The 24,843-nt window shown below is 36.0% G+C and overlaps 1 protein-coding gene across 7 annotated transcripts in view; it reads left to right on the forward strand.

Moving 5' to 3' along the window:
• LOC133526961 (small conductance calcium-activated potassium channel protein) overlaps positions 1-24,843 on the forward strand; it is a 270,058-nt gene that overhangs the window by 151,056 nt on the left and 94,159 nt on the right. For all 7 annotated transcript variants that reach the window (XM_061863829.1, XM_061863825.1, XM_061863828.1 and 4 more), the window contains exon 5: positions 9,035-9,067. In XM_061863829.1, the coding sequence (XP_061719813.1) occupies positions 9,035-9,067 (33 nt within the window). The remainder of the gene's footprint in view (positions 1-9,034; positions 9,068-24,843) is intronic.

Below are 24,843 nucleotides of genomic sequence, written 5' to 3' on the forward strand. Positions count from 1 at the left end.
ATCCTCATCTGAATTTGTGTCCTTTGAAAAAGCCTTGATATAAGACCAGAGCACACCGACTGCGTGTGCGAGACTTGCACGAGCTAGTGCGCTAAAATGTTGGAGCCATGCACGCACACATCACGAAAGCGGTGTGCCGTCTCTCTAAGCAAGCTGAATATTATTACGCGCACATGCACGTATATCCAGAGTTTACGGGCTTTTCACCTCTCGTCTGTGTATAAAATTGTGACCAAGTATTAGTCATCTTTTCGTATTTTTTCGAGATTTTTTTTTTCTGCTGTTCACGGCACGACTGAAATTGGATCCACGTGTTTGAATCGCCACACACATCGTCGATCGATCGGAGATCGAAAAGAAGCCAAAGAAATTTTTTTTAGAAAAGTTTTTTGTTTGGGATGTACTTATTGAACTTATCTATCATTTAGGCACATATACGTTTACTAGTACCAAACAAATATTTTGAATATAGTTGTTATCATGACGTAAAAGGATTTTTAATATTGCAATAACCGTTTTTGATGAATAAATGTTAAACGTACTATGACAATACATGAGGGCATAACACACAAAATTTTGGATATGTCAAAATTTGTGTAATAATTTTTTAACAGTAATCATAAAGTAAAATACGGATATGGATAAAACATTTTTGTTAAATATATAATATTTATGAAGCGATGGTGGCCTAGCGGTAAGGAAGCGTTGGTGGCCTAGCGGTAAGAGCGTGCGACTTGCAATCCGGAGGCCGCGGGTTCAAACCCCGGCTTGTACCAATGAGTTTTTCGGAAATTATGTACATTTATAGTATCATTTGATATTTACTAGTCGCTTTTCGGTGAAGGAAAACATCGTGAGGAAACCGGACCAATCCCAACAAGGCCTAGTTTACCCTCTGGGTTTTCGTAAAAACTAGTGCCTACGTCAAATCTTGGGATTAGTTGTCAAGCGGACCCCAGGCTTCCATGAGCCGTGGCAAAATGCCGGGAACGCGAGGAAGAAGATCTAATATTTATAGAATATCTTTTGTTATTTTAAAAAACGATTTTTCTCAAATGCATATAGCACAAACGTATTCTCAGTTGTCGGCATACGAAAGGCATACGAGTAGACAATTGCCGTTACAGTAGTACCCATGGTAAAAAATTACAAACTTACTGCACTGTTTAGAAGATCTATGAAACTTTACTGTTCGATTACAGGGTCCAGACTTTAATACGAGTGAAGCAAGAACTAATAATCAAGCAATAGTACTAGAGTGCACTTTGAACTGCTGGTGGTATAGCTTATTACAAACTTTAATAACAGATTTCTTTAAGTAGTGCTACAAATAAATATGAAACTTAAAATTGAAAGCTTCTTTATTGAACAACCTGTTTACCCAGAAGCTTAAAGTTCTTCAAAGACAGTACAGATCCCGGAACTATTTATAGTGAACATTTGTTCATTTGTAATTCAAATAAAAATGCTAAAGGGCTTTAACTAGCTTATAGGTAGTTTATTATATGTCAAATATTGATTTGACATATAAATAACTATTACTTATCTATATATTTCCCCATAAATATTTGTAGCCTGTACCCCTAGTGTAAATAAATTTGATTTCGAAACGTGACGTATGCGTTTGCGTTTAGTCACATTTTGTATTGGATTTAGAAAGAGCGCGCCAAGCGGGACGTTTTGGAAACTCAAAATCCTATACAAAATGAGACTTAACGCAAACGCGTTCGTCACGTTATGATGTCGATCAAATTTACACTAGGGGTACTGATGGCTTAAAATTCGTTTGTATCGACATGTATTTTGAAAAGAGTCACCTCCAATGCATTCCATTGTGTTGTGTATAAATCAAAGTCAGACGGAAACAATAAAAATCGGTTTAAAATTCCTTTCTCTAAAGGTGATTTATGTTTTATAGAACAGTACCCCTAGTGTAAATTTGATCGACATCATAACGTGACGAACGCGTTTGCGTTAAGTCTCATTTTGTATAGGATTTTGAGTTTCCAAAACGTCCCGCTTGGCGCGCTCTTTCTAAATCCAATACAAAATGAGACTAAACGCAAACGCGTACGTCACGTTTCGAAATCGAATTTATTTACACTAGGGGTACTGTTATATAGAACACACGTACACGTACGTGTGATTTTAGTCTTCTAGGATTTGCTTTAAACTGACGGTCTGATTCGAAGAATGAAATACGATAACGATAAGTTCTGGTTTACATAAGTTCTCATTTAGATATCGTTTGTATGTCGTATAATTGACAGAAGCAGCTCAATTCGGGCAACCAATGTTACTTTGACGTTAGAAATATTGTAGATAGATCTTATCGGGATCACAGCGTCATAAACGGAATAAACGTTAATTTTGACACGTAGTTTAGTTATCGATCTGTTAAAGATCTTTCCAAGATCTTAAACGTGTCTTAATCATTCTTCGAATCGGGCCGTGAATCATGCTTTGGTACAAAAGTTATTACAATACTGTACTGAAGCAAAAGAGATTCGAAATTTCGTTATCTGCCTCTCTACCGCTCTCTTAAAAAAATATGTTATGAGTATAAGTAAATTTCGGCAAAAAAAATATTTTTCAAATTTTTGTATATATTTGTACTTACATAATAAGTTTATGTTTTGGTAAAACTGGCACTGAAAAAGAATTTTAACGATTTTTTTTTTCTAAAACCTGGTATTTGCAAAGGTTACTTGTCACTTTTTGACATCTATCAATAAGGATATTTAGACTACGCCCCATAATGGGACCATAGCCATCAAAAAGGCGTTTGCACTAAGTTACAATACGAAATTGTTTTATTTTAACTATGTGAGGTGTGCAACTCAAAAGTCAATCTGTCTCCACACAGATTGACTTTTTTCTTTGTGATGCGGCCATGCGCAGACTCTTTCGAGACTGCAAGGTTATCCCAGGTGAACCTTTAACCACCCAACATCGTCTTCTTGTAGCCTGTCTAACATTGCCAAATTGGAACAAAAACCGCAAAATTAAATCGCTCCCTAGAATCAAGTGGTATAATTTGAATAAACCCGAAGGTTTCACAACCATGAAACAAGTAGAAGAATATCTCGTAGACTCTATAGATGATTGCAATAAAAAAGACGCCAACGCAGCCTGGAATGATTTACACGCCCATGCTATAACGATTGCCAAGAAGACCCTGGGGATATCCAAAGGCAGTAAACTAAATACCGGTAAGGATGCTAGTTGGTGGTCCAATGAAGTAAAGCAAGCGATCGCTGAAAAGAAAAGTAGCTTTAAAATATGGCAAAAATCTAAAGCGGATTTAGATAAAAATGAGTATCTTGTTGCAAAAAGAGCAGCAAAACGAGCCGCAGCCATCGCTAAAGCTTCATCAGAGGATGCGCTAATATCTCGACCTCAAAATGCTGAAACCGAAAAGGAACTTTTTAAAATAGCCAAACAACGTAATAAACAATCACAAGATTTCAAACAAAACAAATACATCAATAATAATTCAGGAAAATTATTAACAACAGATAAAGAGATAAATAGCAGGTGGCATGAATATTATCAAAAGCTGCTGAATGAAGAATTTCCACATCAGCCAATGAAACTACTCTCTCCTATTCATGGCCCCATAGAAGTCATTACACCTACTGAAGTTAAAACCGCTATAACAGCAATGAAAAATGGCAAAGCTTCAGGCCCTGACGAAATACCTGCAGAACTATGGAAAAAAGCTGGTGCTTACGGTGTAAAATGGCTAACAAATCTATTTAACCTTATCTTATCTAAAGGAACTATGCCTGATATGTGGAGAACATGGTACCATTCTATAAGAATAAGGGAAATATAGCGGAGTGTGGAAATTACAGAGCGATTAAGCTGACGTCACTTACCCTTAAGATTTGGGAAAGAGTAATGGTCAAAAGACTTTATAAACTCACAACCATCTCATCAAACCAGTGTGGTTTTACTGCGGGAGTAGGCACTACGGATGCGATACACACTTTACGGCTCCTAATGGACAAATACAAAGCCCTTAAAAAGGATCTCCACTTGGTCTTTATAGATCTTGAAAAAGCTTTTGACCGAATACCGCGTCAACTCATATGGCAAGCACTCAGGGCCCAACAAGTACCGGAACAGTACATAAGTATCGTACAAGACATGTACAACAATGTTACCACCCGAGTTATTTCACCTGCCGGCATGAGTAACACCTTCGAAGTGAAAGTCGGCGTTCACCAAGGATCTACTCTGAGTCCCCTGCTTTTTAACATCGTCATGGACTACATCACCAATGACTTGCAAAAACCGGCCCCATGGACACTGCTATATGCGGATGATGTAGTTCTAGTAGAGGAATCACTGCCGGAACTTCAAAGGAACCTCGAAGCGTGGCGGGCATCATTGGAAGGCAATGGACTGAGAGTGAGCCGGCAGAAAACTGAGTATATGCACTGCAATTTCTCTAACAGCGACATATGCACGCAGTCACTACCCACAATCGATGGAAACCCTTTGAATAAGGTCGAGGAATTCAAGTACCTAGGGTCCGTTATTAATGTTAAAGCCGATACCGTAAGTGACATTGAAAATAGAATAAAAACAGGATGGCTCAAGTGGAGATCTCTTACTGGAGTTCTCTGTGACGCAAGAATGCCAATTAAAACCAAGGGCACCGTGTACAAACGAGCTGTGAGACCCGCTTTACTTTACGGATCTGAATGTTGGGGAATGAGAAAGTGTGACCAACAGAAAATACATGTCACTGAAATGAAAATGCTGCGCTGGTCTGGAGGTGTTACTCGGTTAGATAAAATTCGGAATGAGTATATCCGAGGTACTTTTAAAGTTGCAGATATACACCATAAGATGCAGGAAGGCCGATTACGCTGGTATGGTCATGTAATGCGCAGAAACGAACACCACATGACGAGACGAGTGATGGATATAGACGAGGGCAAGAGAGGCAGAGGTCACCCGCCAACCAACTGGACTAGAACCATCTCCAAGGACATGACGGAGCTAGGCCTAACGCCATCAATGACTAAAGATCGCAACAAGTGGCGATCATGTATCAGGAGGGCCGACCCCAAATAGGGAATGCGCCAGGAGAATGATGATGATGAATATGTGAGGTGTGCAACTCTGAAACTGGGCGAAATCCATAAAAGTTTATATGATATTTTAGTCTCTAAATGTGGTCAGCAACACACTGATACAATCTCTCCGTTTCCTTATGTTACACCGTGTATAATCCTTAGAAAGGTAGATAAAGAAATGTTAATTTTTTGCGGTAGGGCCTCTATTTAAATGCCCTTTATGTTGTGTTCATTAAAATTGTACCTTTTGGTGACATTAAACTTGTCAAATTACACAAACATCTATCAGAAAAGCTGTAGACAGCAGATTCATATCAAATCCCGTATAATTGTCTCGTTTCCCTATTCGCGTGATTGCAAAATGACGGTTAATTAAATTGTCGCGCTGCTGCTGATCTTGACACGTGCAGGATACAGCATAATTGTGTACATGCCTTTAGATCTACGCGTAGATTGTACAAATAAATCTACGTAAATAATGTGTTACACTATTAAAATTCATCTGAGTTTCCATTTTGACGTAAAATATCCTTTCCATATTTTTATAATGGACCTAATTGTTTATATTTAGATTTACATACACATTATTGATAAATTACCACCTAATTTATGATAATAACATAAGTTTAGTAAACCTAGAAATATATATGCTAGTATTAAAAAAAAGTATAACATCTCAAAAATTCGAGAAAAAATTATCGAATATGTACCAAAAATATACCAAGATATTTAGATGAAAAATCAAATAATTAGGTATTTTATGTGTAAATAAAGAAGAGGTAGTTAAATTGATTGCTAAAATTATAAATGTATTATTTATTCATTATTTATAAATACACAGAAAATTATTCTCCGTCTAAACTACAAAAAAAAAAAAAATTGCAATACTCTTAACATTGTTCACATCTGGCCAATAAAATACTCTGCGTAAGGTCACTATTTTTCCCAAAATGTTTGTTGAATAGACCAAAAAAATTGGCAAAAAAAACCCGAAGTGTACTGATACAGTCAGGGGATATAAGGATATAAGATGGCTGAAAATAAATTTCGTAACCACGTGCACAAGCTTCCATCTGCCTCAAAATGCATAAGGCCTTATAGTTTGCTGAATGCGCTAGGAAGAAGCTGCCCATCACTCCTACAGAAAAAATAAATAAAAAAACTGACAATTATCGAAATTAAAAGTTATTCTAAACACTTTAGTTTTTTCTCAATCGCATCAGTTTTTTTCATTTGAAGTTTACAGTTTCTTTTTTTCGGTACACCCCTTACTAGTAGTAATATACTTACTTCTTTATTTATGTCACATTGAAAGTTTCTGGATTCTCAAAAACTGTAGTAGATATGCAACTATGTAAATTATCCGTGTATTTACTTAGTAAAGTTAAAATTATATTTACCAGCTTGGGAGACAACTCGCTTGCGCTGCCTTCTGATGGGATGTAAAAAATTGTGTTTTATATTTGTATTTTAATGAGTCCCAAAGTAACTTTTAAAACTAGCAGATAACATTTAACATTTGTTTTTACAATCGTAAGTGCGTATTATATAATTTTTAATAATATTCACTGTAAATTGAAACTGAACCCTATGCAGAGTGTAATAATTAAGTGTTTACATGCAATTATTCTGTAAATATAATATATAACAAAAAAACGTTTATTTAAAAAAAGGTAAGACGTTATTCAATAATTAAAATCACTCAATAACTTTTTAAATAAAATTATAACTATCCAAAATATTAAGTTTCAATGGTCACATATATTTAGTAAGACGTGCGCTAGGAGTTTAGTTTTTAAAGTCCCAGTAATATAGTCGTTATCAATGAACGATAGAAGTTTTTTTTTACTTTTAATACAAAATAAAAAGTTTTATTACTTTGTTAAAGAATAAACATGTAAACAATTAATCATATTTCTATGTCTTACTGTAGATAAATTAAACCACTTAGCGAACGTCGAACTTTGGGTATGGAGGCGGGGCGTTAAACTTAACATTTTGGATATTTTTATTTTTAATGAAGTGACTGGTATAATTTTGGTAATTGGGTAACGTACTTTCGATGCGAGTTTAAAGTTTATTGATATCTGATATATATAACAATTTACGGAATAATTTCATGTAAACAACGATTACACGCTATATAGATTACGAGTACAATAGAAAACCCAGTTAAATGCTAGACCATAAAGATGAAGCGACTACACAAAGAGTCTAGTTTCTTCCAGACATGCAACTAATCCCGAAAACAGGTTTATGGCGAAAATGGGTATCTTGTTAAAATATATATTGTGTTTGTCACTAATCTTTAGACATTATCAGGATTTAATAGAAAACCTTGTGGTTCGGGACTTGGCAACACGCCCGGGGGTGATGTGTTCCACAAACACTTACCGCCAAACGTTAAAAACCTTAAAAGCATTCTGATATTTACAGCTTGCATACTAGAATATAACCACTTTGAAACGGATGCATTTTGCGAATTCGTCAACCTAAAAAGTACTTTAAATGCAATGGAATAAGGGAAAATGATATGACGAATGGAAATTGCCTTTAACTTTTAAGTCAGTATAATTATAAAAATATATACGTACTCGTACCTAGACCGACATATGCACATGTTGTTAACAAAATAAGTAATACGATTTGACAGAAATTTTCTGTCATCTGACATAAACTTACAAATTGCTTCCGCTGCAGTAAAATCCAGTAGCTTGAAAGCTTTAAAATATTATTTACAGCTTCACAGGCGTTAAATATGAAGTAGCTAACAATTGTGAAATTCACTTCATAAGTACATATACAATCGCCCTCGAATAGGGAAATTGTTTTAGACAATGATAAATTTAACAATCTATGCCAGTGAAAGCAAATAGCTCGAAAGCCAACTCACCCGGTCTCTGCACGACGAATCGCTTTGTCGGTACCGACACTCTTCATTGGCGAGCTGATGCTGTAGTGGCTCCAGTGAGGGTTTCGAGCACACAAATCGACAGTTTTAGGTGTTTCTTATTTTTCACGACGCACGAGCTTGCGTATACGGCCACGAGCAGCCATCGAAATCTATCTACCTTCCACTGGCTTTTATAAACGTCAAAAAATATTCGAAAAAGTACCCTACCTACTGTCGCTAATTAATGTGTTCCGTTTTACGATATAGAAATTAAATGACTCAAAAAAATAACAAATAAAACTAAACTAGATATGGTGTCCGGACCGATCAGTACATTTATAACACTATTTTACTTAATAAATAATTAGATGTATACGCACCTATATAAACTTTTTAACAATATGTCTGCGTAAAACTGAAAAATAAATAGGTAGGTACCAAGTATTTATAAAGAATATGAATTGTAAAAACAAATACACATTATCGTAATTTTAATATGAAATAAATACATAATCTAGTTTGACTGGTATTACATCCGCCTTTTGTACTGAAAAGTATTCTTTTGTGTAATAAAGGTTAAATAAATAAATAAGTTATATAAAAATAGTTAATTTGCCTTAGGTGAAACGGTCAATCTTTTATGTTACAAAACTAAAATATAGAAGCCGCTTTTAATATCCAATAGTATTCAAATACCGTTTATAATAATTGCATGTGTAGATAGGTTTAAAATGTTATTTCATATTGCATAATGCAAATAATATCGTGGATTAAAATAAACGAGTCATGAGAGAATATCGAATCGAAAAATTGGATCATCAACAATTGGGTTATAGACACGAACATGCTAATGGACTTTCCGTTTTCAGTTTTCAAATCGCTTTAAAGAATTTAAACCGCTTGCTGGCATTTAGAGGTTTTTGCTTTTTAAGTAGCACTATTAATGAATGCTGAATGAAATCACTTTTTATAAACGCACTTGTTCACTACTATGTAGTTTCTAATATTAAACTGTTTTTATATTTCAAAGTGTCTTTAAATTCTGTTTTAGGCCTGTACAGTAACTCGGGATCAAACAGCACAGGTAAACAAAAGTCCTAAATGTCTCATAAGAAACGTATACTCGTGCTGGAAGCGGTTGTTGTCTGTCATGTTCCGTTTAGAGTATCTTTATTAGATCGTTTGTTTTATAGTCTTAGGTTATGTTTGGCTTAAAGTATTTCTTTTTATGTATCATTTTGTGGCGCGGTGGTTCAAGTATTTGTTTATCATTCGTTGAATTCCGCTTGTCATCGTGACTTGAAAAGGTTCATTGTGGGTGCTCCGTGCTTAGTCTGGGGGACATCTTTTGTTCTTAATGAACCGTCTTGATCCGGCTGGATTGCAGACATTTTGTTTTGTATCGTTATCGGGTTTAATTTATAAATGGTGTTATATGTATCATTTAGTTATAAAGGTTTGTGCATGGTAAATTTGTAGAAGTAAAATTTGTTTCTGCTCCCCATTTACCCATTTACAAATATCTCTGTTATTAAGAATGCAAATTTATGTGGATTGGTAAGCATTGAGTAACTAATCAACAGACTTCAAAACAAGGAGACGATTTTCAATTTGAGGGACTTTTTCAGGAAATATTACGCCGAGTCTCAATTACTTAACTTATTATAAACAAACAATAATTTTATCAAAAACAAATATGAATATGACTTCCGATTATAGAAATAAATAAGTAAATGATTAATATTAATATTTTGGGACACTATTATACAGATCAACCTAACCTCAAACTAACCATAATTTATAGTATGGGTGCTAGGGGACCATGAACAGACTACTGACTGTACATACACACAAACAACAATAAAATAAATTGCCAGTAAAATTTGAACCCATAGTGGAGGAAGATATAGATAAATACATATCGCTGAAGATAGCAACCATAACTCAGGAACAAATATTCGTAATAAACACAAATAAATACCTTTACCGGGATTAGAACCCGAGATCTCCTGCTTCGCAGGCAGGGTCACTACCAACTATATTAGGTCATTAAACAGTGCTACAAACTTACCTACATATGGTGCTACTTTACCGCACTAGTGCGATAATTAGCACTTTACGTAACTATGTCGAAAATTATAACGGCCATGTGTTCTGTAAAACGTTGTACGATACATGTGCGAATCGGTAATTCGCAACTCGTGTCAATTTAAAACACTCCCTTCGATTAAAACACGACTTTAATTTATCGCCACTCGTTTCGGATGTCCTATTTTTCGCACTTGTATCGTAATGCACCCTTAATTACATCTTATTATTGTATTTGTAGGGCTTCTCAGTTGTTGCCACGTTTCAAATAGGCTCAAGTCTTTAGCCCATTGTGTAGTTGTGTAGTGAAAATGCCTACTCCTTACAAAGTCTTTGTGTTGTGTACCTTGTATATGTTCGAGTATAGTATATTCTATGATTTTTTTTATGAGGACAAACTGACTTTTAAAATATAATAGGGCAGTAAGTAAATGCAACTTTTAAGGTTAGAAACCACAACTTTCATCATTATCATCTTCCTCAAGTTCCGGCATTTTTGCCACGGCTCATGGGAGCCTGGGGTCAGCTTGGTAAATAATCCCAATTGGCGTAAGCACTACTTTTACGGAAGCGACTGCCATCTGACCTTCCAACCCAGGGGGTAAACAAGGCCTTATTGGGATAAGTCCGTTTTCCTCACAATGTTTTCCTTCAAGAAATAGCGACTGGTAAATATCAAATGATATTTCATACATAAGTTCCGAAAAACTCATTGGTACGAGCCGGGGTTTGAACCCGCGACCTCCGGATTGAACCAACCACCAGCGTTTCCAAGCCACAAATTATTTTAATTTGCACTAACAAAAAATCTTTTATGTATTTAACATCCATTATTTTAATAAGTTTTGTCTTTTCATCGAACACAAATTACAAAATGACGACTCTAATAATTACTATTTATCGACATTTTAAGTAATGAAAAAAATAGCTTTGGCAGTTTGAACTAGGTAAGTAATGCCTAGACGAGCGCATCTAATAAAGCAGGAACTGTTTAATAACATCATTATTTTATAAAACAAAAATGTAGAAAACCTAATGCTCCTAAAGCCGTTGATATAAAGCATAAGAAATTTAAATGTTACATCAAGGCATAAAATAACTTTCATTTATAAGGAATCTAATAAAAGTTGCAGATATTTTGTTCTCCATTTCAAAAAATATAGTAAAATTGTACAAATATTTGTTCCCGTTATATTGCAGTTCGCCAGGTGAGAGGAAGTAAGGAACTTTACATATTTTTAGGATCTCAACACTTACAAGCGATTTTTGGTGTAGAAAAGGGTTCAGAAATTCCGAAGAATTTCATAAAACGACGAATTTTAACAAAATTACATAGGTATGTAGAGGAAACTGGGGAGACTTGGTTCCCTTATTTAGAGCGTCATCTTTGCAAATCGGAAAAAAGTATCTTAATTTAAAGCTATTCATTTGTTGAGACGTTTAATTAAGTATACATTTATTATACTGAAGGTATGAAACATAATTATTATTCACTAATTACTTAAAATGATTATTAAATAAGAATTCTATTTTCTGAATACTCCTGTAGCTGTATTGTTTATTTCTATAGACAAAGGTCGTCGAATTTCCCCAAAATAGCGACCACGACGTAAGCCAGGGCGAGACAAGTAAAATACGTATTATTATGGGGTTGTCTTGTTTTCAATGGCAAGGAAATGTCTGAATGAATTCTGTCTGTAAACATGGGGTCGATAACCTTAGAATTACCTAGAGTGTCTGAGAAGTTTATAAAATAGGGAGCTATTGTTGTTTTCAACTCTAGTACTAAAATCGTCTAAAATATATGTTGATCAATTTTATCAGGAACCAAAAAGCATGATGAAATAGTAACAGGGCAATGATACTGATCTATCAGTGTCAAAAGTGATATTTCTTCAACCAAAATCATCACTTGAAACTAATCACACACTTCACAGATCAGTACCATATCGAAAACAGATCGAATAACTTAAACTCGAATTGGTCTATACCTGGACATGACATATTTATTTAGTTAAAATTTGATTAAGGCAACAAGGCCCTTATTACTAATACTTACCTTATACTCGTAGATTAGCATACATATACATGTTATCAAATTAAAACTAAACATTATTTAAGCGAAAAAACGGCGTGGCTCCGTTGAATATTCCCTCTCGTTTTGTACAATCCTGCACTAACTGCAAGTTTCTGTTTGATCCAATGGTTGAGTGGTAGAGAATGCCTTAAGGCATTAAGTCCGCCATTTGTATAATTTTATATCGTGCAATGAAGTTTAAATAAATACATAAAAAATATACAATATATTACGGTACATTTAACAAGATTGTGTCTATGTAAATAAGTAAATATTTTTCATTGTTTTTGCCCCACCCACATGCCTACCAATTGCAATTCCAAAGATTGGATGGCTTAAAAATACAGTTGTATTTAGTACAGGGACACGAAGGATTGCAGGCCAATCCTCCGTTTCCATCATTTCAATATAGACGGCTGAGCGAAGCGAGGGCGAATAGGGATACGCGGCCGGCAACTCCGTTTCTCGCCAAGATTTGTATAGGGCTTTTCTCAAACTTGCAATGAAATAAAAAAAAAGTCAATTTGATTTATTCGTAGTTTTACATAGCTAAAAACAAATTACGAATTTACTAGTATTTGATGGTTGAATGCCAAGATATTGTGTCACAATTTGACGAAGAACAAAAGAAGGTTGCTTTATAGGCCTAGGTGTATAAGGCTGTATGAAATTCCTTTACATATTAGTATCTTCACTTTATTTAATCGAATGGCATAACAAAAATCACAAGTAAATCGAAAATATATCAGGTATGTCACAAGTTTGTATCCAAGGTTTTCAGCCATTGGGCTACGTCAGGAGTAAGTGAGAACAGGTCATCGGGGCTTCCAGGATAGGCTCTGAGGGGGCACTCCTGTACCACGTGTTGGACAGTTTGAGATTCAGCGCCACAATCGCATCTGGGCGAGTCGATCCATCCACAAAGATGTTTAAAATGTGCGGTACGGCCGAACCCTGTCCGCAATCTGTTAAGCTTGCACCATTCATGTCGCGGGAGGCTGAACCCCTTCACTTTCACGCCGGGTGAGATTAGGCTACTAAGAGATCGGGCTGTCTTTGACTGCCAGTCAGAAGTCCATTTTTCTTTAAGACTGAGTCCGGATTCTATTAGGGCCTTAGCCAGCTTACAAGGTGGGTGACGTGATTTGAGTCGATGGTGATAACTGGGGTTAAGGAACTCTTGGCGCCCGGGGAGGTCCACTCTTGCTATAAGTTTCTGGGTTTCCCTTAAAAGTGCCTCTTCCCTTCTCAGTCTGGGAGGTGCAATGTTACATAGGACCGGGAGCCAGTAAGTTGGTGTGGGAAGGATGGTGCCTGAGATGCATCTCATCGACTTATTGAGTTCCACATCGACTCGGTCCGTATGCACACTTTCCAGCCACACCGGTGAGCAGTAATCAGCAGTAGAGTAAACAAGGGCCAGGGCTGAGGAGCGCAGGCAGTCTGCGTTTGCTCCCCACGAAGTACCAGCAAGTTTATTGAGGATGTTGTTCCTGGTTTGCAGTTTTCTAGCCAATTTTGTAAGATGTTCTTTAAATGTGAGTGAACGATCTAAAGTGACTCCCAAGTACTTAGGGGCAAAGTTGTGCGTCAGTCTTTTTCCCTGCCAGTGTACATTTAACTCGTAGTTTGCCAGTTTGTTGTGGAGATGAAAGCAGGTGACTTCAGTTTATCTTCACTCATCGCATCAATTATGAACTCCTCTACCTGTTATTATCAAAGGTGTCCTGGCATGATCTTCTTGAGACTCGTGATGCCAATGTGGCTGTAGATCTCTTTTATGGCATATTATACGATATTTTCGATGCATGTATACCTAGGAAAGCAAGACCTAATAAGCCAAGTAAGCGTTATCCAGTTTGGTTTACGTCTGATATTATTATGGGCCTTAAGAAGAAGGCTAAATTGCATAGGGATTGGAAACGTTCAGGAGACGAGTCTATATATACCACCTTTTCTAGGCTTAGGGCTAGTCTCAAACTTCGTATATCAAGTGCATACGATGACTACATTAATAACTTGCAAGTCAAGCTTGCGTCCAACCCTCAAGCGTTTTGGCAGCATATTGGAAACTTAAAAGCTAAAGGAGGGTTCGAGTCTCAAGTTACCTTCCAGGGGGCAGAGTTTGAGGGGACAGAGGCAGCCCAGGCCTTCGCAGATTTCTTTTCATCTGTCTTTTTGTCAAATGTTCCAAATCTTGACTTTGAACAAATTGTTCGCGAGGATTTGTCTTGTAATTCTAATTACGTTCACGTTAACCAAATATCTCCGCAAGACATAGAAGCCTCAATAAAACGATTAAAACCACGTAGCTCCCCTGGACCTGATAATGTCCCGGCCTATATTTTAAAAGGGTGTAGTGAGTGGCTTATACAACCTTTATGCCACATTTTGAACATATCATTGTGTACTGGAGTTTACCCGCATCAGTGGAAAGTCACACGAGTGAGACCTATTCCTAAAACTTGTAACTCAACTCGCGTGGAAGACTATCGACCTATAGCCATTCTTTCGTCGATTGCCAAGGTATTTGAGAGCATTGTAAATAGGCTCGTAGCTCCTCAAATTAAGCCCTTTCTTAGCGATTCCCAGCACGGTTTTAGGCCTCGGCGTTCAGTGGAGTCGAATCTTCTAACTTTGGTGGACTCGGTTTCCGATCATATGGACAAGGGTATACAAGTAGACGTGTTATACTTCGACTTCCAAAAAGCATTCGATCGCGTGGATAACGATGTGCTATTGAGCAAGTTGTGCGATATCGGTTTTTCCCCGCAACTACTCCGTTTCTTCGCTAGTTATCTCCGCGATAGGAGTCAATATGTGCAACATGGCTGCTTTATATCGAACACTTATCAGACTAGGTCTGGCGTCAGTCAGGGATCGGTACTGGGCCCTTTGCTCTTCGGTATAATGATTAATGACTTGGCATCCGTTCCGAGTTTCGCTAGATGCCTTCTTTATGCCGATGACTTGAAGTTGATCTATGGAGTACAAGGAATCTCAGATTGTGAATCTCTTCAAAAGGATCTTGACCAACTGCGCGAGTGGAGCGTAAAAAATAGACTATCCTTTAATGTCTCTAAATGTGCGGTTATAAGTTTTAGCAAGGCACGAAATCCACTTAACTACACATATATTTTGGGTTCAGACGCAATAGTTCGTGTTAGCTCCATCCGCGATCTCGGTGTCATTCTAGACTCTCGTCTCAATTTCCATGAGCACCTGAATGCATTGACCCGTAATTGTTACAAGAGGTTGGGATTTGTCATTCGAAATGCCAGGGATTTTACTGACTCAAGAACAATAAAACTGCTCTACAATGCCTTAGTGAGGAGTAAGCTTGAGACGGCCTCTGTCGTTTGGTGTCCCTACGAGACAACATATGTCTTACAACTGGAAAAAGTACAGAAAGTGTTCTTGCGCTTCCTATACAAAAAAATGTACGGGTATTACCCATTCCTTTATCCTACCAAGTTTTTGTTGGGAATGATGGGATTTAACTCCCTAGAGGTAAGACGCAGCTCAGCACTTCTCACTACAATCTGTAATATCTTACGCGGTGACTCTGACTGTGTCGAGTTAACAACACAAGTAGTGCGTCTGTTTGTCCCAACACCTTCTAGATTTGAGTTTCGGCCTCGTAATCGCTGTCTTTTATCTGTGCCGGGTTCCCGAACTGTGTCGCGCAGGAACGCTCCTTTTGTTCGAGCTTTACGCAGCTTGAATTCACTCCTCGCATCAGCGCCTGAATGTGATGTGTTTGCAAGTAGATGGATGTCAGTGCGTGATGAATGTCTGAGGTTCAGCGAGATGATGGATATTCGTCCCTCCTCTGTGTTATAAGTGTCACCTGTATTCTAATTAGTATTTTGATGTTTCATGTCAACTCTTTCCAATTATACATGTCTAGATTGTCTAGGTTCAATATGTAATTTCACAGTGCTTTAGTTTTAACTGTTATACTGTGTTAATTAAAATGAATAAATAAAATAAATAAAAAAAATAAATCGCACCGGATACGTAGATTTCTGGACCTAATTTGAAGTATGTCACGTCAACTACATCGCAGTTTGAGAAAAATGTATTTTCCGTTTCGTCAAATAACCTTATTGAAATATTTTCTAAATAATAAAATTTCATAATAGCATAATATTGCACATATTTGACAAGGACGAGATTGTTGCACGGCGTCGAGCGCCCACAAAATGCTTATTCCCAGAAATGCAATTTACAAAGTGATTCTTCTGAGCAGGTTTCTATTTCAATAATACATTTTCAGTGCCTGTTGTAAAAGCAAGTATACGTAGGTAACAAGTATTTTATTTAACTTTGTTAGCTATTCGGGAATTTTCTGTTTATTCCTTTATGGTACTTTTATTATTAAAAAATCTGTTCTATATCCTGTTATGCCTAAAATGATTTTACAGAAATATTCTTGGTATTAAAACTGTCTTATAGAAATAAAATTTAACTAGGTATTTAGATTAGTTTTCACACATGGAGAACGGCATTTGAAGGTGGTAAATTGACGTTATTAAGATAATAAATAAATAAATATTATAGGACATTCATATACAAACTGACTGACTCCCACGATAAGCTCAAGAAGTCTTGTGTTGTGAGTACTTAAACAACGATGTATATACTCGTAATATAAAAATACTTAAATACATAGAAAATACTCATGACTCAGGAGCAAATATCCGTGCTCATCACACGAATAAATGACCTTATCAGGATTTGAACTCGGGACCATCGGCTCCATAGCCAGGTCGTCAAACTGTTAAGATTTAATTAATACCTGCTTAAAATCATGTAGATACCTACTTTAAATACCTTGAGCAGGTATTTTATCAATAATGAATAATGAAATATTTTTTAAAAGCATTGAAATATCAAATGTCACCATTATTCGAATAACTTCAGCAAATCCGCCGCTAAAATTGTAGCAGAAAAACTATCCACATCAGATCTATTCAACTAAAAAAACATTCTTTCAACCAATGAAAGCGCACCCCAATTCCGTTCAGAAAAGTGGAACGAGTGACGGTTGACCGATTAATTATTCCGCTTCTACTAGCGAAGCGCCGACGATCGTCGTCTGCCACACGCGACCCACATCGATTGCCGATAGTGTTACATAACTCCCGAGTTCTCAAGAGATTCTTGAAATCGTCGGAGAATCGTCAGCGATCCGGATTTATGAGAATTTCTTAACTACTTAAAGCGTAGCGGCGTCCCGGCTACTCGCAATCAGACGTAATGAAACTAATTTAATTTGTTATAACATTATTCCGTATACCAGCTAGAGGAAGGACTTTGTTTTCGGAGCTTGCAGTTTAGTTTTATGCTCTTCTCAAATAACTTAATTTCATGCAGCGAAAATTGTGTAAAGTTTTTACGTTTGCACATATACATTTTTTTCCATAGGTAATGTTAGTTTTTGTCTGAGTAAGACAAATCCGTTAGGATAAAGACACCCGTTAAATTATCTCAACGACGGTGAGATGCTTAAGGAAGGCAAGACTAAGCCTATTAAAAGAGTCATTACACGTAGAATGATCGAGGTAATTACATGTCTTGAATACTCTATAAGGCCTTACATGAATGTTCGCCGTGTGCTTACGTATATAGTTAGTCATTTTTTTAACCATAGGTACTAGTTAAAAACATGGAAGTTGTGTTTCTAAAGAATTTCATTATTTATTTAACTTATGGATACGTAGAATCGGAAGCTTTTGTTAAGCCAGCAATGTGTTTTTTTTGCTTGCTTTTAATACCACTTACTTCCTCTCTGCTACTCTGAGTATCGTATGTCCGATGATGAGAATATTGACAGCACTTGGCAGGATGCATTATTATCTGCAAAGTTAAGCATATAATAAATAACGGCTGAAATACAGAACACCATGCTGTCAATACATAAAACCCTTATCAATGCATAAAAGGCAACATAATTTAACTAGGTTTGTAATGTTGTCCGCTCTCTGTTTTTACGGACGCGGAATATCTTCACGTACGTACGTTTTTACTTGCGAAACGCCAAAGTTACCCTCCATTATCAATAGCTGAATGTATCCGGCGTATGCGGTAGTTAAGCTCAATTTCAGTTTGATCAAGACACGCTAACGAGCTGATAGGAGATACTAGTTAACTAGCAACCGCGAAAGATGGCAGCTAGTTCAGTTTTGGCTTACTAGCCCTCATGCGGCGGCTCGTTAGTTTCGGCAGCAGTATAGAATTACATAATTTAGTATTTTTTGAGTTATTTTAAGAAGTTTCAATTCTAGTGTATTTGTAGTTTTCATTGAAAACAAATAATTAATTTGTTGTTTTTATAAATTGACAAGTGCTTAAAAACATTTTTACAGATTTTCGTGTCTTTGGAATTAAAAATTGTTACTAGACTGAAAAGTTATTTCAATAAAATATTCTTTTAAGTTGTTCATAAGATTCCGAGACTTTTCTGCATCTCAATAAGTAGCTACACAATAAAATTGAATCAACTTCAAAATGTTAAAAGTTCAGCGAATTCGTAGGAAGAGGCAGTTTAAATATATTTTCCTCTATTGTAATCTCTGGCTTTCCTGGAGACATGCGAACAGCGAGTTTAAGGTGAAAACAGCTCACGCCTGTCGTGTATTCCTTTTCTATTCGAAAAACGGTGTATGCGAGTAACTGCTACGTCAGCTTACATTACCCCTATTTACGAACAAGTACAAATCTCGGTAGGTACACATGAATAATCAACCTTAGACTTCAAATTTACGTTCGCATTCATGTAATAAATCGTTCGACAAGGGAAAGAAGCCTCGGGTAACACGTCTGAATTTTCAACAATGCTTGTCCAGTTACCTTGAAAAGGATCGAAGAATTCAATAGCTGTTTTAAATTCTAAACGAATGGCCATTCAAATGGAGCTGATTTTTTTTTCTAGTGTGAGTGATTTTTCATTATTAACTTGTCAGAGTAGATACATTAAATATTTGATGCAGAAGCGAACGGCAGCTTGTATAGATTTTTTAAAATCCATGATGATCGCTTCTTTATTTAAATATAGCAATGTATTTTGTCAGCATATAGATTTAGATTTACTTCTTTCATAATATTAAATTAAAATATAAATTATTTTAAGCTAATCTATATGAATTTATACTATGATCGTCAACTATTTGTTATATGCAATGTGTAGACAGAAAAAAAATCATCACGATATCAAATAAATATTGGCAAATAATAATACAATGAATAAAAATATTGCATAGCATAATATTACGGAAGAGATGTCAATATGGCTACTAAACCTGGGTGTCTCGTAATGATCGTCAAATTAAAGTACAAGGCATTACATTATAAGAATAAAATAACAATAATCATATATTAAAATTAATTCATAATATAAAATGTAATTTCCATGTATTCATTTACAAAATATAATGGATTATCCGATAAAAAAGATATTAATTGGCGTTCAAATGCTTCGTAAGATGGTTCGATTCGCAATTCTGCAGGTAGACGCTCATAATACCTAACGTTTTCGCATATATTATATTTAGAAAATAATTTAATTAATTTTACAAAATTAACAGACGTACCTAGTGATTTATTTTCCATTGATGTCTGGGTAATTATAACTTTCTAAATTATTTTAACAAGAACTATTGTCATTACACCTTAAACGAGTTTCTGGATTATTCTGTTAACTAGATGTATTATATAATTCTGAATCAAGTAAAGTGACATTAAATTCATAGTTAAACTCTTTTCTGTAATGTTCGTATATAAATTTATAATGTTCGTAATATTTAACTACGCGACTTACATGTCATGTTAATGATTTGGTATTATTTAGTTTTGACATTGTAATGAAGGGTTTATTTTTTCTCTAGCTTTAATTTTGCATGCCATATTTTTGGCTAAACATGTGATACTAAATTAATTTACTTTCGACATCTGTATGCAATTACCATGTTTAAGCAAATAAATATTTCTATTTCTATTTCTACAGAAATATCAGGTGTATTCGCCATTGTCTTCCCTCCGGTTCTTATGATTGTTATTGAACATTAGCGTTTACTAAAAGCATGTTACTCTATGAATATTGTATAAGATGAAATAGGAGATAACAACCAAGCCCAGACCAGAAATCCAATAAAATCCTGTCTGATAGAAACAAAGAGCGCTTAACTCGATTCAAAAGTTTAATTTGAGGTTGTTAACTTTTACGGCTATCGAGAAAACCGATTTCTATTTACATTTAAATCTGATGTCGATCTTTGTTTGCTTTGCACGTAGTCCTTGGAACAAAACCCTATTCATATCCTTTTTCGTATCTATTTCTAAAAAGTTATGACTCTCTAGTTTATGATTGTAGGTAAGATCAAAATAAACTCCAACTGAAACAAAAAAAAAGACTAGAAATCTGCCTTACTGTTAAACGAACTGTGAAAACCTAGCAATTAATGCATACCACTTTATTTACATTTTTCCGCTGAATAGCCATTGAGACAGACGAAGGCCGTAAAATCTACCATTCCTCAAACGAAAACATACTCTATTCTCTTACCGGAAAGTTTGTTTTGTAAAGCTCGTGCAGCTTTTATAGTTTTTTCTTTGTTTGTATCGAGGGAGAATGTTTCATTGGGGTGGGGCTTTTGTGTAATAAAACGAATGCTTTCCTGTGCCCGGACGCATCGATAGCGATGAGTGCTGCGAAAATATTCGGCGTTACAGTGACTTGTGGAATTTTAGACCTCGGCCTTCATGTGGCTACCGGTTTAGAATACCTGATGAGCTTAAAAGAGAATATTAACTTTTGTCACCGTGACTTTTTTACTTAAGATTGGACAGGATATAAAATTGAATATTTTAAGAAGTTTTAACGAATTATCTGTACTGGTACTGTTACTGGTGTATTGTAAATTCGGTAATAGCTTCTGACCTGAATACCTGAGTACCTAGTGTAATATTTTGATAGTTCGAGACCTTCATATTTATTTATTATTAAGAGCTGGTAATTTGTCACATAACTAGATCTTATTCAAACAAATTTTCGGTGGATGTTTGCATGGTAATGTACATCATATATATTTTTAGTTTTATCATTCTCTTATTTTAGAAGTTACAGGGGGGGGGGGGGGGCACACATTTTACCACTTTGGAAGCGTCTCTCGCTCAAACTATTCAATTTAGAAAAAAATTATATTAGAAACATAAATATCATTTTTGAAAACCTATCCATAGATACCCCACACGCATAGGTTTGATGAAAAAAAAAATGTTTGTTTAAATTTTGTCGTATTAAAAAAAAACTACTTACTAGATCTCATTCAAACCAATTTTCGGTAGAAGTTTGCATGGGAATGTACATCAGTCGAGTAATCTGTCGATACCCCCCGTCAGGGGGGTATGAGGGGCCGCTACCGCACAATGGCTGCGGCGGCTGTAGCTGGTCGCTTCCCCACCGACTGGTGGGGTGGTCGAATGGCCGTCTTTTTGGGGACGGTGTGGGTAGCTGGTGTGGGCCAGCTCTTCGCTACCGATCGTTATCCAACCCCACGGCCCCTAACCTGGTGATACCGTTTGAGCGGGGCCAGGTTATGGAGCCGCGGAGAAGGCGACCGGCAGCTTAGCTGGCGTGTGTGGCGTGTTGGATCCGAGTGAGTGTGTTGTGCAGTGCTGGTCGGCTACTGCTGGTGTAGAAGGGCTCGGGGCAAGTCCCGAGCCCACCTCTCCGGAGGTCTGGTGTTGTGGTGTGGCGCGATGTCCCGAAGATGGTCCAGGCCGGCGTTGTCCGCGCGGTCAAACATGACCCGCGCGAGACGCTCGACGATGTACATCATTTATTTATTTTTTAGTTTTATATTTCTCTTATTTTAGAAGTTACAGGGGGGGGGGGGGGGAGAGGCACACACATTTTTTTTCTATTTTTGTATGAAAATCTTAATGCAGTTCACAGAATACATCTACTTACCAAGTTTCAACAGTATAGTGCTTATAGTTTCGGAAAAAAGTGGCTGTGACATAGACGGACAGACAGACACATGACGAATCCATAAAGGTCCCGTTTTTTGCCATTTGGCTACGGAACCCTAAAAATTTATAATTGATTCTCTTTGATCTAGTTTTTTGAAGACGAAAGATAGCCATAAAAAACCGATTATTGTGCGAAGAAATGGATACTCGGAAACAATGGCTTCGTATCAAATATACATTTTTGACCAAAAGTAGCTTAACTTTTTAATAACATATTTTACTCAACTGCCAGCCGGCGCAGCACTAAATGAAAGACGTGAGTTAATACACATTTTATTCACATTTTAGAGTAAATTAACACACCATACCTACTTACACTACAGCCTTAGTATAGCTTTTAGAAACTGTTTCTTCTTTGATGCGGTTTTTTTCCTGGCTCTGTTGTGGTATCATAGGTAATTTGCAATATTCAAACTACTTGCTTGTAGAACATAACACTCTGGAACATTATAACAAAATTTGAGTTTATATAATACATATAATGATGAAATTTGTTACGTTAAATTTAGTAAAATGTAGTTTCGTTTAATTGTTTAATAATAGTAGATCAAAAGGATAGAAGGTAGTGATATCTAATATCTCTTAACGAGTACTCTAGATAGCACCTAAGACGACAGGTTAGTACCTAAGTGTAGTTACTAAAGTAAGGTTTCCTGTTACTGTGGCGAGCATTGCGAGACAGCGTGAAAAAAAAGGTTGCTCTCAACGAGATGCTATTAGAGATTTTTTAAAGGCTGATGACGACCATAATAGTTTAATGCCCTAAATTCTTTTTGTTCTCATTAATAGGAAACATTAGTAGTCATTTTTACATACAACGACATTTTCTTCTCTGGATTTTGCCTCTAGATGTTTTTTTTTATGTGTTCAATATTGCCTCTGTACTTTTTGCTTTTTTGATATTCTTGTTTTTATCAGAGCTAGGTTACTTTAAAAAGCTCTAAAATAAATGCGCCATAAACAGATGCCGAGCCTATAAAATCGGCAACAACAAACTTAAAAATCAAAACGGTCAGACACAGATAATTTCATTTAAATTCTGTTCCTAAATTTTCGTTACGATTGGTTAAGTTGAAGGAGGAAAATGTCGAGAACAAAGCTCGATTTCTGAGATTTTCACGAAGGATTTTTCGCCTTAACTGCACTTTGCACCTTATCGCCCTAATTTAAGGAGCCGTCGCCGTCAGCGCGACGGAGATATTTACCTAAAATTCTCAAATCTGAGAAGGGGCTCCGCTGGTATTTCCTTTTAACACGGTTTTTGTTCGACTTTGATATGGGAGGCTAACGAGTCCCCGAATTGCTTGATGGTAACCATTTACCGTCGCCTATGGATAGTTACAGCCCTTGAAGTTTAAATAAGATGTCTTAAATGTAAATAATTTGAATAAATGATTTGATTGATTGATAAGACTTTTGTGCTTGTCTCTTAGTTGCCCTGAAAACCTTAAATCGTTGGCATATGCGGAGTGGTTTCCATTTTTGAGTTCTAATAGGTTAGAACTTAATTAACCTTAACCTATTAGAATTAAATGCCTTATAGGTTACTTTTTTCTTTCCTACTTGATAAACTATTGATATTTCTATAATCTATTTTGAAATAAACCACCGTTTTAGGGTTACAATACCGTACTGATAAATAATACTGTTAACGGAAAACAAAACAAGAATATGAAAAAAAGTAAGGTATTTTGTGCATTACAAATATAAAAAATAGACATTTACATAAATAAACAATATATAAAATTTTGTATCGTGTTCTGCCGTCGATAGTAATAGACGGACATTTGTTGTTGTTTTATTTTAAACACGCCAAACTGAACGCGACATTCTAGATTACCCTGTCGAGGTGGATTTAATTTTCATTTGGAAAAAGCAAAAACTGAGATTGAATTTAAACCAGTTTGGCGTATTCGGATAGACGTCGCATGTTTTATTACTGAAGTAACGATTTTACTGCGCTTTTTGTGAACGGCCAAAGAGTCGCAACATTTTAAATTTCATTTTGTGACAGGGTAACTTTTTTTAAGTTTGACAATTTATTTCTGTAAATATTGGAATATATTATTTTATAAAACACAATTTCAATCTGCGCGCAATCTGCATTCTGCAAACATAGTCATAGTTGTATGTCAATACAGGGTGCTCGCGAGGTCGTAATGATTAAAAAACATTATATAAACATAGGTCGAAATATGATTTTCAACTTTTTTTAACTTTTCATACAAATTAAATAAATTATTTTTGGTTCACTAGTAACACAATGCCTTAGGACGAGCTGGCAACGTTTGTTATTGTTATTTCTTTCCATTAGAACGGCAAGTCAGAGTCACAAAGACATTTCTTGTCAAACAGAAATTATTTCAAACGGATGTACGTAATGTGCAATCGGATCTCTTTACTTATGTATGATTTACTTAAGTATTTAAGGCTTGCACACACTAGGCGTGTTTCCGCCCGCAGGATTATGATCAACCTCCTTCGATTAAAATCATAGTTGTACCTACTGATCCAAGATCAAAATGCTAATAATAAATTACTATTAAGTGTAAATGTAAAAAAGCGGCCAAGTGCGAGTCGGACTCGCCCATGAAGGGTTCCGTACCATTTATGACGTATTAAAAAAAACTACTTACTAGATCTCGTTCAAACCAATTTTC

The sequence above is a fragment of the Cydia pomonella genome, chromosome 17 (genome assembly GCF_033807575.1).
Source record: "Cydia pomonella isolate Wapato2018A chromosome 17, ilCydPomo1, whole genome shotgun sequence".
NCBI lineage: Eukaryota > Metazoa > Arthropoda > Insecta > Lepidoptera > Tortricidae > Cydia > Cydia pomonella.